Raw genomic sequence first — 16,617 nt, 5'->3', positions numbered from 1 at the left:
TCTGAGACCACTTCCATCCAAAGGTCTCATCACTTGGGCTTCACAGTGGATGGAGAATAACTATCCTAATGTGAAATCTCCAATTTACAAATCAACTGCAGATATTTAATGTGATGTGTTTGACTAAACCCCTGTAATATTACTGTTTCAGTGTGGCTCAAACACACAACTACTTCATGTATTCCAAGAAGATTTTATTCTGGGATATAAGCCACTAGAAGAAAAAATTAATAAGGAGCAGGAATTTTGCACTACTCAACCTGCACAAGGTATGCTGGATCAATTGTAAGGTATTTTAACTTGGTATGTTTTGATGAAGTACTTCGCTTAAATCTAAATCTATTTATTTCATTTGGGAGTTCTTTTGCCTCTGATCACTGTCCAGTATTTAATTAGAAAAGGTAAACTGACACAACGGTGCAGTCCCAAGGAACTTTGTACTGTTGTGCTGATATTGAGCGCTCCTGCTAACTGGACAAAAAGTATCTTGTCGTGTTTCTCGAAATGTCAGAGTTCCTAGAAGTGTTTCGTTAACTTGTATTTGTCTTATTTGCTGTTACATCTCCTATATTTTTTCCTTTATTTGGGTAAAACACTTCCTAACACATGGAGATCATTTCTAGTGATGTAATTCGATATAAATATAATTTTGTTCTCTGTCTTCTTATGCTGAATTTTCATATATAATACATAGGCACAAAGTTTTATCATGCTTTCTCTTATTTCAACGGGAAGATTGGTTGCTTTTTGAATTACTTGCATTTCTGTCATTAAAGGATACCATGCACCATCATTCTCTGAAAAGTTCTACCTTGTGGTAATAGAACGAGACAAGAGTCAATCTGTTCTTCACATGTGGCACCTTCATTTGAAGTCTGAACAGCCTCGTATCGGTAGGTGTATGAAAGTATCGCACATGGGTTGATTTAAAATTCTGTATGAAATTAGCACTGTCCCATTGAAGTTGCATAAGTAAGAACCTACCAAACTAACTTCATGAACTTCAAAACATAGCAACCAACTTGGGCAAAGAATTGTGGAAAAGTAATGTGCAGGACAGAACTGCAGATGCTTGTTTAAATCGAGGATAGACATAAAATGCTGGAGTAACTCAGCATCCCTGGTGAGAAGGAATGGGTGATGTTTCAGGTCGAGATGTCTGAAGAAAAGTCTCGACCCAAAACGTCACCCATTCCTTCTCTCCAGAGATTAATTTTCCACAATTGAGCATTTTGTGTATATCTGTGGAAAACTAATATTTGCTTTTATTAATTGTGATTGTTTGCAGGTCAATGGATTTACTAACTTCTGTGCGCTGGTTGAAATAGTTAAACTAGATAGGCAATTATTTTATACTTTAAATGCCTTGTCTCGCTCAGCTAAATCACATCCACAAATAAAAACACAAAGTACTAGCATAACTCAGTTGGGCAGACAGTATCACTGGAGAGCACGGATAGGTGACATTTCGATGTCTGGTTAGGATCCTTCTTCAGACTGATCAGTTTTTTATTTGTAAACCAGCATCAGTGGTTCCTAGTTTCTAGCATCCATTATTATTATTTTTTTAAATCTAGCTCATTTCTGTTTCCAATGCGAGCACCTTGTTGCACTGGTGTTCGTGGGTGCAGTCTAGGGATGGGATTTGGTTGGTTCAGTTCATCGGGTTTGCTGCATAAACAAGTAATCGGTTGATAGAAAGCATGTCCCCAGTAACCTTGGAATTCCACTGCTGTGCAGTAATTTGCTGAAATTAGAGATTTAACAATATAAGACTACATTGCAACAGTGAACCATGCAGTTTGTTCCAGAACTTAATAAAAAATACAAAGATACAGTTAAAGAATTCTGAGAACACATTCATACACTAAAAATCAATGGAAAAACATTACTTGTTTAGTTCAAACTGCTTTTTTCCTTCATTCCCTGGGGTGGATTTTCCCCAGAAACCGATTTTGCCCATTCATTGGGATGGGGTGTTGTTTAATCAAACTCAGCTGAGCAGCAAGGAGTCTAGTCGGTGGGGAATCTCTTTGACTTGAGGGGAGTTCTCTGGAGTAGCATTTGGATAGGTACACTGGCATTGGCAAATTGTTTGTGTCGGCACCAGGAGCAGGGGCAGTTTACAAAAGTGATGCTAGATGGTTGAGGAAGCATATCTGATGATTAGTAAAAATATTTCAGAAGTTGTATTTATTAATTCTTGCATTTCTCTTTCCCTCTCCATAATACTGATGACTGAAGTGAGCACATCAGATAAACTGCTGACTTTATCAGAAGACAAGAGTTTTGGCTTATCTCCAAATTCGCTACCACGCTCTGCATCAGTCGCAAATCTTCAGACCGCTAGCAAACTGATACTTAACTCCAAATTAGTTTATAGTCAACAGTTAAATCTGCCTGATGGAGTGGAAGTAATCCGAGCAACACCTTCTGCAGGTAACTTTTTCCTCTATTTAATGTAGTCTTTTTTTCCTCTATTAAACTTTGCGCACATCTACATGTTCTGATGGTAAAATGGTGCACAGACTACAATCCTTGTAACAACCATTAGCAACCTGCAGAGGCAGCTTTGAAGCTTGTTGCTGGTTTGGGTAAATTGATGTGTTTGGGGAATGGTCTGAGTTACTGGCATCGGTATTGGTTTATTATCGTCACATGTACCAAGCTTTTGTTTGTGGGCTACAGTGAAAGGTTGACGTTAGCAGTGTTGTAGATGTTAGCAATGAACATGACAAGTAGTGCTTGTTTGGTAATATTAATAGGGTGGTGCATGGTAGGGCACACACACATGGTGTGACGACGTGCCATTGTAAAATTCAATCGTACACGAGTCACAAGGCATTACGCACAAATGCACTAGGGCATTTTTGTAAGGTATACCATCGCAGGGCAGGATTAGAGGGTGATAGGGGTGGTGATGAAAGTGAAGAATGATGGGAAAATCAAAAAAAATTAGTATACTGTTTGAATTATCAGCCCCACATACTGATGTCGCCATACAAATATTTGTTGTACGCATAATCTGACGAGAACACTTAATAAATCTTCATGGCTAAAACCTGCTTTGGTGATTAAAGTGCTTGAGAGGACTGACTTGTCCATCTTCCCCCAAGCGGGTGCCGCCTTTAACGTTCCATTGTTGCAGATTATCGCCAATTTCCCAGTGCCATTTTCATGTGTTCTGTGCTACAGCTTTGACTGAGAATGTCTCATTGTTATAATAGTTTTTCCTTCTTTCAGGTCACTTGAGTTCCTCCTCAATTTATCCAGTCTGCCTTGCACCTTATCTAATAGTGACGTCATGCTCTGACGGTAATGTGAGATTCTGGCGATGTACTGTGGATAAAAATGCAAACTCTGAAAATTCTGAAGACGTACGTGCCTATTGGTGGGAAACTTGGCCGCTGATGAATGAAGAAGGAGAACACAATGACAGTGCAGTGAGTGTCACTGGGCGTCCAGTGGCTGTGAGCTGTTCATACACGGGCCGTTTAGCTGTAGCTTACAAAGAGTCTTTGCAGCCTAATGGCATTACATCAAAAGAGTTTTCAATGCACCTCTCCATTTTTGAGTGCGAATCTACTGGAGGATCCGAGTGGGTGTTGGAACAAACAATTCATTTGGATGATTTGGGAAAAGTTGGCAGTGTCCTGGATTCGAGGGTCAGCGTAGACAGCAATTTATTTGTGTATAATAAATCAGAGCTTTATCTTCGAGGCAAAAACATGATGTCGAACATAAAACATTTAGTGCATTTGGACTGGGTGTCGAAAGAAGATGGTTCTCATATACTTACCGTAGGAGTGGGTTCCAAGATTCTAATGTATGGAAGACTGTCAGGGATTGTAACAGAGCAAGCCATGAGTAAAGATGGGTTGGCTGTAATTACTTTGCCACTAGGGGGAAGTATTAAACAAGGCACCAAGTCAAAATGGGTATTGCTGAGATGTGTGGATTTGATATCTTCTGTAGATGGAACTCCTTCACTTCCAGTTTCTTTATCGTGGGTGAGAGATGGCATTCTAGTTATCGGGATGGACTGTGAGATGCATGTGTATGCACAATGGAAGCACTCTACAAAACCACTAAACCATACCGAAAATGGAAGTTTCTCATCTTATGATGAGTTAACTGATGGTGACACATTTGAAACAAAAATGTTTCCAAAACGGCACAGCGTTGTTGATGGAACAACTATTGTAGATGATGTGTTTGGGGTCCCAGGAATGCTTCAAGATGGCGGTTTGTTTGAAGCTGCTCATATTCTTTCCCCCACTCTCCCTCAATATCATCCCACTCAGCTACTCGAACTTATGGATTTGGGCAAAGTGCGCAGAGCTAAGGCAATCCTTTCACATTTGGTTAAATGTATTGCTGGAGAAGTTGCCATCTTCAGGGACAAAGACCCAGGAGAAGGAGGAGGACCACGACGCCACCTTTCTCGAACCATCAGCGTCAGTGGAAGTACGGGCAAGGATACAATTATAGCGGGAAGAGAAGGTACTCGTGATTATACCGAAATAGATTCAATTCCACCACTACCTCTGTATGCATTGCTGTCAGCTGATCAGGACACCTCTTATAAAACTGCAGGAGAAACTGCTAAAGTAGACAAACGTTCACAGCCGCAGAGTAAAAAAATGGAGGATCAGTATGCTGATTTGTTTCAGTCTCCGAGTTTAACCACGGATGACTTTGTTGAATTTGTAATTGAAAAGAAGGAATCTAAATCCAAAGTCATTAATTTATCCCAGTATGGACCAACGTACTTTGGGCCTGAACACGCTCGTGTCCTTTCCAGTCATTTGATGCACTCGAGTTTGCCAGGACTTACACGATTAGAACAAATGTTCCTTGTAGCTTTAGCTGACACGGTGGCGACTACAAGCACAGAAGTCAATGAAAATAGGGACAAGAATTATTCTGGTACGTATATAACCTTTTGGGTTATTTTCTAAGTCTACAATCAATTCTATTGTAATGATAGCTTAATCTTATATATTTGTACAATAGTAGTGGGTTTTACCAATAAGAATTTGTAAACGGCATACTTATTTGCTGAAACAGCGCATCATGCAAAAATATTGGAGTATTTCAATATTGGGGAGGCCATCTTTTGGATGAGACATTAGACTCGCCCCTTCTGAACATTTAAAGATAAAACTGGAGATGTTAAAAGTCTAAAACACAAGCAGGTTGGATAACATCTATGCGCTGAGAAATAGAATTGATGTTGGGAGTATTTAGAGTGGGGAATTATTCCTGGGAGTATAGAAGTAGCAGGGAGTTTTGACTCTGGATCTCAGATTCATTACTGAACTCATTAATATCTGGATAAGTTTATCAATGTAAGAATCCCCTCCTAAAATTAGTCTATCATTGCCTGTGAACTTAATTGAATGGCTGAAAGTTTATTTTAAATGAGAAACCCTGATGGGCCGAGTAGCTAATATTTTCTAGTATATTTCGTTTGATTCGTCCATCTAATTGCTTTTCTGCAATTCTTTATATAAACTAAAGCACATTTACATGAACCTCAAGGATGTTAATAAGCCTTGTTTTAATTTGTAATTGAGATAAATTGTGCGGTGTCTAGTACTTTTTTGTAGACAGAAAGTTGCCGAAACTCATATCGTTCAGTGCTGTTGTTGTCTAGAGCAGATCGTCGTCCTATAAGCTGCCTGCTTTTTACTGCCGTGACCACCTGATGTTATTGATTTTATTTGTTAAACCAGTACTTATTAAAAATTCTAAAAATGTTAAAATCTAGTTTTCAACTTGTAAGAGGTGCCAGTGCGCAGTATGCTGTGCTGTCAGAAAGAAACCACTGGTGTAAATTCTCAATATTTGAATTATTTTTCTCTCCATCTTCATGCACTTCCAAATGATGACGTAAATTGTTTTATTCTTCAACATTGACTATAGTGTTTTTCACAATTGTAACTGCATGCAAGTAATGCAGTTGTTTCTAAACAGTACAAATCTTAAAGTGAATGGAATTTAGTGACCCTTCTTGTCTCAAAAAATCAGTGTGTAAGCTGTAATAAAACACTTAAGGCAATATAGCACGATTTTAAAATCCATTAATTTTCTGATGCAATCCATTTGGGAAAGCTAATGTTGTAATAAGCAATGCATACAGTATATGTGAGCATCTCCATTAGTATCCCTGGTTATCACCAGCTGAGTTAATCTGTCTGTTCTTATTGGAGGTGAAACTTTGGATGAATGTGGTTTACGTTATTTGCTTGCCATGCGTTTGCATATTTGCCTGCTGACATCGCTGCCTCCAGTCTACAGACTCCAGCTTTTACATCAAGGTAGGAGATTTGAGTAAAGCATCTGGGTTGCATTTAATGCTCAGAGGATAATAGTTTTTTTGTCATTTTTATTTGTACGTCTCGGAATTAACTACGACTTGAAACTCCCTTCTCCGGCATCCTTGGGATCTGACTCGTACCAGACCACGGAAATTGTCTTTATCTTCCTTTGAGCAGGAGTCCCATTCATTCCAGGTATAGACACTCCATGGGGCACGTAAGGGGACCGAGAACAATTTGATTAGTTTAGAGATACAGCATGGAAATGGGCCACAACGACCATTGATCTCTCGTTCACGCTAGTTCTGTGTTATCCCATTTTCACATCAGCTCCCGACACACTAAGGACAATTTCCAGAGGCCAGTAAACCTCTGTAGAAGGGTCTCGACCCAAAACTGCACCCATTCCTTCTCTCCAGAGACGCTGCCTGTCCCGCTGAGTTACTCCAACATTCTGTGTGTACCTTCGATTTAAACCAGCATCTGCAGTTCTTTCCTACATATTTAAATGCATATATATTTTTTAAATTTCCTCTAGTGGTGACAGGGCAGGTGGAGGCAACCATAAACCAATACATTTTAACCTGGAGCACATGAAAGTGAAGTTTCAATTTCACTGAGGCAACTGATTGACTGTGTGCTGATGTTCCCATTGCCTCCTTTGTCACTGAGGTCATTACTACCCATGCCACACTGCAAGATGTTCTTTGTCATCTGTGTCCGCTGTCTTTCCAGTCTCCCCAACCAACTTGATACTTATGTGTGCTTCCACATGAATATCTATTCCTTCTGTTATCTTACTCCATATTCCTGAGATCCCATACTTTCTCTGCCTGCATCCTTCTCCTAGCCTTAAACCCCCTAAGACTGGCCTTCATCTGTTGCCCCTGCCGTTGAATTCCCTCATCTTGTTTACCATCCATATCCTCAACACAACAAACACTTCAGCATGTTCTGAAGCTGCCCAAACAAAGAAGATGACTAAAATAGTGAACCTCTACTTGTGTGGGATGTTATACCATTCCTGATACGTGTGCCTCTAGTCCTGGGTAGAAATTGCTGCTATAATTTGGGAGCTACAATATGAAAAATAATGATAATGCTGGAAAGTGTTTTGTCTGAAATAAAATACTTTTAGGTTCTGGGTGTTCTTTGGAATACAATTAACTTAGAAAAACAATTGATAGCAGCAAGACCTGTTTTTTTAAATTAACTATTGTATGCCCAATCTGCAGTGAAAAATGTTTTGGTAAATCTGTTTTGGTTTGTGTTATGTTTAAACTATAAACCATTAATTTGTTCTAAAATGGTAATAATGGAGAACATCACCACTAGTTTAATAACGAGGGGCGGAAATCCCCTACAGCCCTGCCTGGACTGACGGGACACCAGTCCGGAGCCGTGGAGCTAGCGTTGCTTCTCCGCACTGGCTGTAAACCTAGGCCGTCGTTCCCGGAAGTCCAGGCAGAGTTGAGCTGAATATAGCGCTGCTTCTCTCGTAAGCCTGGGCCGTTGTTCCTGTAATTACCATCCACAGGGCCCACAGCTGAAGCCCCCGAAGCCTTGCGCACGTGTGTGTGAGTGTGCACATGCGCGCGCCAAGAAATTGTGTCCACCTGGTCCCCCCCTCCCATGTTTTGATAGCGATTTCCGTGCCTGTTAATAACAAAGGTATATTTGTATTCATTTGTACAACCTTCTTCATTTCCTGAAGGTTAAATGTTGCTGATTGCTTTGTTACCATGCAAATCAAAATAAAAATCCATTATCCTACCAAACTGACTGCTTTGTGTTACAAAAGAACAAGGACATCATTGGCAAAGGTTAAATGTATTCTTGTCCTCTGTCCAAATGTGCACTGCAATCAGGGTCGTTCAATTTCCTTGCCTAGAGGCTTGTTCCATCATTTATTTTGAGTTGGCTGAATTCAGTTTAGAATTAATCTATTAACCTCTATTCAATGCTCTTTTTTAAATATCTGTATGCTGAGCATCATATATCCCAAATGAAGTATTGTAACTTTATAATATGCCATTCCCAACAAAATAATTAACAGCTTTAACATTTCTTCTCCAAAAGCTATTTGAGCAATTAGTAAGTGGAATCTTAATTCTAAATGACAGTAGTTCGAATTCAATGTATTCATGGGTGCTTCAACAACCACAGGAAAAATTAATGATGGGCAGGAACAGTTGGGGCAAAAGGAGAATAAACTTGCTCTTAATTGTGTTTGTGAGGAGGTTCTGATCAAACCAAGATAAGCTAGATGATAATAGTTGCAGAGTTGAATTGTAGAATGTGTAAAATGTAGAAACTGTCACTGTATCTGGATAACATAGATGTCGGTGTATAAATGGTGAAGGGAAAAGCTGACAATAAAATTTGGGGGCACACCTGGGATAATGGAGCTGGTGTGGGCTGGAGGAGAAGCCCTCTTGGGAAACATGGAAACTATTATGTGGAGTAAGGTGGCATGGAGTGGGCAATATGGGTGAATGGAATGGTTGACCATGCTGAGCAACATAGGCAAACCAAGAGCACGAGTGGTGCCCTGCACCAAAACTACAGTTACCGGGTATTGATTAACGTAATCCCGTATCTTCATCCCGTGGGCAGGACTAAAAGCAAATTGATATGATGTGGATAAAACATTGTGCAAAGATGAAGGCCTTATTTGAATTGTAATAAGTAATTGAGCAGAGTATTGACTTTGATTATAATTATGAATATTCATCGATAGCTTTACTATCTGTTGAAAGTGTAATTAGTGTTCATGTTATGTCACGATTTTTCTTCTTGCATCATTAGACATGTTATCTAATAGTTTTTTAACAGCTCACTTTACACAGTGCATCTGGACTGATATTTTTGCATATATTTAACACAGCAACTTGGATCACTAACTCTTTTATATACATAAAATCGTTACTGCATTTTTTAGGCTTGTCTACATGTCACTTTGCCTGGGCCTTTCATTCTGAAGCTGAGGAAGAGTTGCTCAGTATGATTCCTGCCATGCAGAAAGGGGATCCTCAGTGGTCTGATCTGAAAGCCATGGGAGTCGGCTGGTGGATTCGAAATATTAATACGCTCCGCAAGTGCATTGAGAAGGTACGGCAGTACAAACGTTTTAAGAATTCACAAGCAAGTATAATGAAAGTAGTAGATAAAAGCAAGTGGGTAAAATGGAGCTTCCATAAATCGTGGGTGGAGAGGGTGATGTTTTGGAGGGAAACCATGTAAAATCACATATCAGATTTTGTTCTTAACCTGCCTCAAATGTTTTGCTTAGTTAAGAAGTGCTTTATGCATTCGCAATGCAAGCTGGTATTTCTCAGTTTAAAGTGAAATATTATGTGAATATTATCTCTTCACATGAGCTATAACGCCTTCCATTATTGCTCAGTCTGGTTCTTTTGAAGTGAATAACTAGCTAACATCTTTGTTTTAATTGAATTCTTGCTAAGCTACATTCATCTTTCCTTGGAAAATGTCAGGTATCAAATGGCAATTAAACAAAAACAAAAAGTTGCATTGTGTTATTAACTAACAGCAATTTAAGATAACTGGTGTGATAGTCCTCAAATCCTAATTGTGTATGCAGCAGAATCAAGTATAGAATCGCACAGACAAGAATGACACCATATTTAATAGAGTCTGATTATTCATTTGCATTACTTTGGTTGGTGTCAGTAGAAACACAATAAATGTAGGAGGGCAAACATTCAGAATGTATCTTTTACGTAAAGACTAAGCTGAGTTTGATTGCGTGGGAAAAATCTTCTGGAACCCTGCTGTCTAGACTTCTAGACCAAAATGATCACTTTGCTAAGGTGTCATATGCTGACAAAGTTTATTGATGATAGCCCAATCTGATTTGCTGCTTTATGAAGAGAATATTGAAAAATAATATTATTTCTGAGAGAATTATAGTTCCATTTTCCTATCTGAGGCTAAACGCCCTTAAGCATTTTTGTCCAAACCAGCCAAGGACATAGTTTTAATGTCTTGTTGTCTGTGACCTATGCACCACTCCCAGATCAAGACACTCAAAGAGATCTACACAACCCAGTTAAATGCTTGTGGGTAAGGATCTTGATAGCAACTTTCATTCTGAAGAACGTCACATATTCATGTTCACTAGAGCACTTTGTGTTGTGTGTTAAATTGGTTTTAATGGCATATTAAACCATACTTATATCCCTTAACCTATAAAAGTCATTTTAAATGTGAATTATGAATTACTTGGATAAATATTTCATATTTCCATATCAATTTAAAAATTATGAAAAAGTCTGAAGAAGGGTCTCGACCCGACAGGTCACCCATTCCTTATACCCTGAGATGCTGCCTGTGTTGCTCCAACATTTTGTGTCTATCTTCAGTGTAAACCAGCATCTGCAGTTTCCTCCTTCAGGTTTTATTTTATTGTTGAGTTTTGCTTTTACATTGATCTTATGCAAATGTTATGATCTTAATTTTACACAAGCTTTTTAAGTATATTCAATTCCTTGTTTGGTGGGTGAGAGTTCATGAATATAACCGACACCCCAGCCTGTGTTTCAGTGAAAGCTGGTATTGCCCTAGAGCTGATATCGAGCAACAACTTATGTTTGTGTAAGAGAAGTCTGCACTGCAGAAGTGGTTGGATTATTGTGGTCAGGATTCACCAATGCTTGTCATGAGCACTGTCACTATATTCCTACATGCAAAATTCCAGAGCAAACAGTTTTCTACTTCAATCAGTCCCTTCAGTGCTACTGGTGCAGAAATGGGAATACCGCTTTCCTCTTTTTCACAGGTTGCAAAAGCTGCTTTTCAAAGGAACAACGAAGCATTGGATGCTGCATTATTTTATCTTGCTATAAAGAAAAAGGCAGTACTCTGGGGTCTATTCAGGTATGTTCAGTAGAAAGTGCAACGGTCAGTTATTGCAAAGGGAACACGATGAAACTCTTGCATTTGATATCTGTTCTTCCGAGTTGTGTCTTTCATACAAATGATCACTACTAACCCTAAAGATCGAGACTCTGAATAAAGATACCTCTTGTTAAATAAAACTCTTCCTTGCGTAAACCCCAGTGATAAGGACTTTATCTGTATTTCTTCTGTAATTGATTTGGCTACGTTGATGTTTAATGACATCATGGGGTCTCAATGCAATTGTCTTTTATACAGAGTATTTTAGTTTTCTGACCTCTGATCAACTATTAGTATCCTGTCCTTTTAAACTTCTTTGAAACGGAACGGATCTTTATATTGATGATGTTGACAAGTCTTTCATTGTGAACATGTGATGAATTTTGTTGTCATCAGCAAGGCTTTGACACAGGCAAAGCTAAATCTGCTGTGATACTGTGACGAAAATAATTTCTTGTTGGTCATAGTTGATAACAAGTTCAAAAGTAGAGGCCTTGTTAAAATATCTAATTAGCTATGTGGTGTTAGTGACCAAAAATAAATTGGTAGACTGATGCATCGTATATGATGCAGAAGATCCCATGATATATCACTTGCATACAGAATACAAAAATATTTCAAATGTAGTTTTGTGATAAATTGTATCAATTTACACAAAACATCTTTAAAAATGCATAATTTGACGAATAAAAAGAGGCGTAAACGGTTCTTTTTATTCGTCAAATTATGTATTTTTAAAGATGTTTTGGTTACTAAAAACGGCTAGTAACTTTGGCTTGAAATTTTGAAGTTGTACAAACCGTACAATAAATTTTGTCTCTGTAATTTTCCCACTGGTGAAAGGTAGCAGCAGGAGTGGTGAGGAGAAAATTACAAAGAAAGATGATTGAGGAGAAGAGGATGATCAGCTGATGTGGATGGGGGATTAGCAGAGGAGTGAGATAGTACAATGAAGGAAATAATTGGAGGGGGGGAAGGTTTGTGATCAGTTAGAGGTGGGATAGAAGAAGATTGAAAGAGGATGCTTTACAAGAGTAGGAAGAAGGAAAGCTTTCTGAAGATGTCAGCAAACACAAAGGAACTGAATCAGAAAGACCCATTCAAGAAGAATCTTCACTCCTTGACTGACAGGCAGCTGCCTAGGTCCTCATTGGAACTTACCGAAAGTGAAAGGCCTGGATAGAGTGAATGTGGAGAGGATGTTTAAGGAACTCATTGCCACAAACGTCTGTAGAAGGCGTCTATGGACATTTTTAAGGTGGAGATTGGCAGATTCTTGATTAGTAAGGGTGTCGGGGGTTATGGGGTGAAGGCAGGAGAATGGGGTTGAGAGGGAAAGATAGATCAGCCATGATTAAATAGCTGAGTAGACTTGACAGGCCAAATGGCCTAATTCTGCTCCTAGAACTTAGGAACTTATAACCTTGAGCACATATTGTAATTATTTAAGAACCAAATATAACAGAAAATAATTTCAGTGACATTAATTGTGTTATGTATGTCAATCGATGGCACTGCCCAAGCCAGGCCTGTCACAAGGCACACATTGTGTGTACAAAGTGCCCAACTGCATTTCGTCCCCCTGCTCCAATCATTCTGACTAAACGTCCCAACTTGAAAACGTGGTCTGTCCATTCCCTCCACAGATGTAGCCTGACCTGCTGAATTCCACCAGCATTTTATTTTTTGCTCGAGTTTCCAGCCACTGCGTTTTCTTGTGTCTACATTACATGAATTTTGTTTCCTCTGAAATTCGATCTCATTGTTGATTCTACCTTTGCACTTAACCTGGTACCTGATTGTTGGAATTGATGCAACAGCAAAATTACGAATGTGACACTTGCAGCAGGAATATAATTTTAGTCGTATTTCTTTTCCTCAGATCCCAGCTGGATAAAAAGATGACTGAGTTTTTCAAACACAATTTCATTGAAGATAGATGGCGTAAAGCAGCTTTAAAAAATGCATTTTCTTTGCTCGGTAAACAGCGCTTTGAGCAGGCTGCAGCATTTTTCCTTTTGGCTGGTTCTTTAAAGGATGCTATTGAGGTAATGTTGGTTTTCCTAGTTCAAAGCCTAATTTTTTTTTCAAAACAACCTAGTCAAAACAGTGTTATTATTTATCTGGTACTGCTGTAGCTGATATCATTACAACATTTTATCTTTATTGCACTTAGTTTATTTAAAAGTAACGTCTTTATCAAGTTTAGTACCATTTAGTGTTGAAATTATATTTCAGGGTTAGCTATCCAGAAATCCAGAGAATTTCAAATGAATCCTATGACTTTAAAAGTAAAGGAAACTATATTCTATGTACTCCTTAACAGATTTCGGGGAAAGCAAGTTTTGGGGGGATTTTTAACAAACAAAAAAACATATATTCCAATGTAGAGTTATAATTTTTAACAGTAATTCACAATTGTGCAATCAGACTTACACATCTTTTTACTTTTATTGACCAAATTCAAATGCAATGTTTGGTTTGATGCCCCGACAGGTGATCCTGGAAAAGATGGATGATATCCAGTTGGCCATGATTATTGCTCGACTGTATGAATCTGATCATGAAACATCCTCCACATGTAAATCTATCCTTTATGAGAAGGTTCTTGGCTGTAAGTCAGATGGGTCTGAGTTTGCACCAAGCAAACTGCATCCAGATCCATTTCTGCGGAGTATTGCATATTGGACTCTGAAGGATTATTCCATTGCATTAGATACTCTGCTAGAACAACCAACAAAAAGCACTGAAGAACATCCAGGTATGAATATCCAACTTTACATTTTTTTGTTGTAAACAAACGTACAATTAAATTCATAAGAATAATAAATGCATGCATAGAGTATTTTCTTTTTAACCAGACTGGCCTAAGTATTATGCCACCAGTGGCACCTATTTGTTTTAGTTTAGCAATCTTTTGTGTCCCCCAAAATGATCATTTTGATTGAAATAAAGAAAATCAGTCTTATTTAGAAAAGATAACGTGGAATCCTTAAACAATAGTCATCTACAGATAATGGTTGATTGGGTTCTGGATACTACACTGCATTGCTCTGAGCTCTTTGTGTCATCATTGAATACAGTCGGAGAAATCAACATTAACATTACAAACATATATAAGCATCATCTAACTTAATGACACTCCTGCTTCCCCAGCCAAATGATCCATGACCTCGGGTACTGGCAGCTATTGCACCTGTGTGCTGCCACTTATTTTCGCACATTCGGCTCTTCCCACACTCCCCACCCCCAATTAAATTTTGATTGTCCACCAAAACCTGTGGCAATAAACCCATCGCCATAAAACTTGCATTTTTCCTGTTTTCTCCCCCCACCCCACCACCACTGGACTTGCATCCTAACATAGATGCTATCATTTACAGTTAGGTTGCAAGTGTTTATTTCTGCTTTTTGCAGTCCCTATAAAATTATCCAAAGCGAAGTAAGGTCTTGAGTCTCAACATCAGGGCTCAGTAGTCTTCACTGTTCATGTGCAGTGTAATTGCCAGGCATAGGTATTACTTCTGAAGTTTGTGTTTGACTGCATCTAAACTACAATAAAACTACTTGTAGTTTCTATTATCTTCCAGGAATTCTTATAAAGTCTTGCAACCCAATAGTCTTCAGTTTCTACAATTATCTTCGTGCTCATCCACTGCTGATGAGAAGACATTTTGCTCCTCCCGAAGGCTCATTAGGAATTGCCGCAGAGAAAATCAACGAAGATGAAATTAACCTCATTGAGAGAAAATTATTTTTCACCACAGCAAATGCTCATTTTAAAGTTGGTTGCCCAGTCTTGGCTCTTGAGGTACTGTCCAAAATCCCAAAAGTCATGAAAAAATCAAAGCCATCCATAACAACGGAAAAGTCCAGGATAATTGTCCAAGGCCAAAATGGTGTAGCAGGAAATGGGGACCGCACTAACGATGCAAACCGGCCACAAACTGCAACAGGTACATCAAACCAGGGCTGGGAATCAAGTAATTCTGCTGGCTTTGATTGGGGAGCCCCAGTAGTGACTATTTCTGACGATGCACTAAAACTTGATTGGGATAATGATTTAGAAGATGAAAATGAAGAGGAAGGTGGGTTGGTTATGAAAGATGCAGAAAAGGTGAATGTGGCTGAGAATGAGAAAGGAGTTCCTGGAGAATCTCCAGCTGTTCAAAGGGAGGATTCCATTTCTCAAGTTGATGTAATAGCAGAACAGTTGAAATTCAGAGCCTGTTTGAAAATTCTAATGACTGAACTTAGGACATTAGCTACCGGATATGAAGTGGATGGCGGAAAGCTCCGATTTCAACTGTACAACTGGTTGGAGAAAGAAATCCATGCAATGCATCAGATCTGCAATTATAAAACCGAAGTGAAAGATTGGATTGTTGAAATCGATAAAAAGATCCGAGGTTCATTTGACCAAGAAGAATTGAAAGAAAGTACAGAAGGAGCTTCATATGAGAGGCATCAGATTGATCGGAGAAGGCTCCAAGCAAAGCAAGAGCATGCAGAAAGAAGGAAATGGTGGCTGCGGAGAAATCAAGCTCTGCTTAGAGTGTTTCTAAGCTACTGCAGTTTGCATGGTGCGCAGGGTGGTGGCTTGGCATCCGTCAGAATGGAACTTATCTTCCTATTGCAGGAATCACAGCAGGTAAAGTACTCTGCGAATAATAGAGTGAAAAACACTCCACTGAAACAGGATCTAGAAGATGTGTTTATAATGTATGTGATGAGGGACATTTTTGCCAGTTGCAACTTATCTAATTAGTAGGTGAAGCCAACTGGCTGAGAAATGCATATGCACAATACCCAAGTGCAGTTGAAACATTTGCCATGCTTCTGATGATGCAACACTGGCCATGCTTTAAAAGTGCATCTTTTCAGAATACCCTAGAGTCATGATAAGCAGGAGTAGTATAGTACTGTACATCTTTGCTACCCACTTCCTTTCTCTTCCTATATAGGTCATGTCAGTTGAAGTAATGATGGATATTGACTGCTATTTAGGTTCTGACAAGTTAAGACCTCACTTTAAACTTGAGAGATACAGCGCTGTAACGGGTCCTTTGGCCCAGAGAGTCCGCACCAACCAATGATCACCCCCCACTAGGGACAATTTACAATTTTACCTAAGTCAATTAACCTACAAACCTGTATGTCTTTGGAGTGTAGGTAGAAACCGGAGCACCCTGAGAAAACCCACGCAGTCACGAAGAATGTACAAACTCCATACAGACAAGACCCCTAGTCAGGATCGAACCCAGGTCTCTGGTGCTGTAAGGCAGCAACTCTACCGCTGTGCCACCGTGCCACCACTAGTTCATAGTTCAGATAATTCAGAATCTCCAATAGTTGGGCATCGTGGTCCCTCTGG

At 39.1% G+C, this 16,617-nt stretch overlaps 1 protein-coding gene across 8 annotated transcripts in view; it reads left to right on the top strand.

The window, feature by feature from the left end:
• Window positions 1-16,617, top strand: part of dmxl2 (Dmx-like 2) — a 93,098-nt gene that overhangs the window by 48,450 nt on the left and 28,031 nt on the right. For all 8 annotated transcript variants that reach the window (XM_055661120.1, XM_055661117.1, XM_055661119.1 and 5 more), the window contains exons 15-24: window positions 152-269; window positions 777-893; window positions 2,245-2,439; window positions 3,244-4,929; window positions 6,216-6,323; window positions 9,265-9,434; window positions 11,125-11,222; window positions 13,126-13,291; window positions 13,740-14,004; window positions 14,834-15,894. In XM_055661120.1, coding sequence (XP_055517095.1) covers window positions 152-269; window positions 777-893; window positions 2,245-2,439; window positions 3,244-4,929; window positions 6,216-6,323; window positions 9,265-9,434; window positions 11,125-11,222; window positions 13,126-13,291; window positions 13,740-14,004; window positions 14,834-15,894 — 3,984 coding nt within the window. The remainder of the gene's footprint in view (window positions 1-151; window positions 270-776; window positions 894-2,244; window positions 2,440-3,243; window positions 4,930-6,215; window positions 6,324-9,264; window positions 9,435-11,124; window positions 11,223-13,125; window positions 13,292-13,739; window positions 14,005-14,833; window positions 15,895-16,617) is intronic.

The sequence above is a fragment of the Leucoraja erinacea genome, chromosome 33 (genome assembly GCF_028641065.1).
Source record: "Leucoraja erinacea ecotype New England chromosome 33, Leri_hhj_1, whole genome shotgun sequence".
Taxonomy (NCBI): domain Eukaryota; kingdom Metazoa; phylum Chordata; class Chondrichthyes; order Rajiformes; family Rajidae; genus Leucoraja; species Leucoraja erinaceus.
This window is presented reverse-complemented; position numbering and strand designations above follow the sequence as displayed.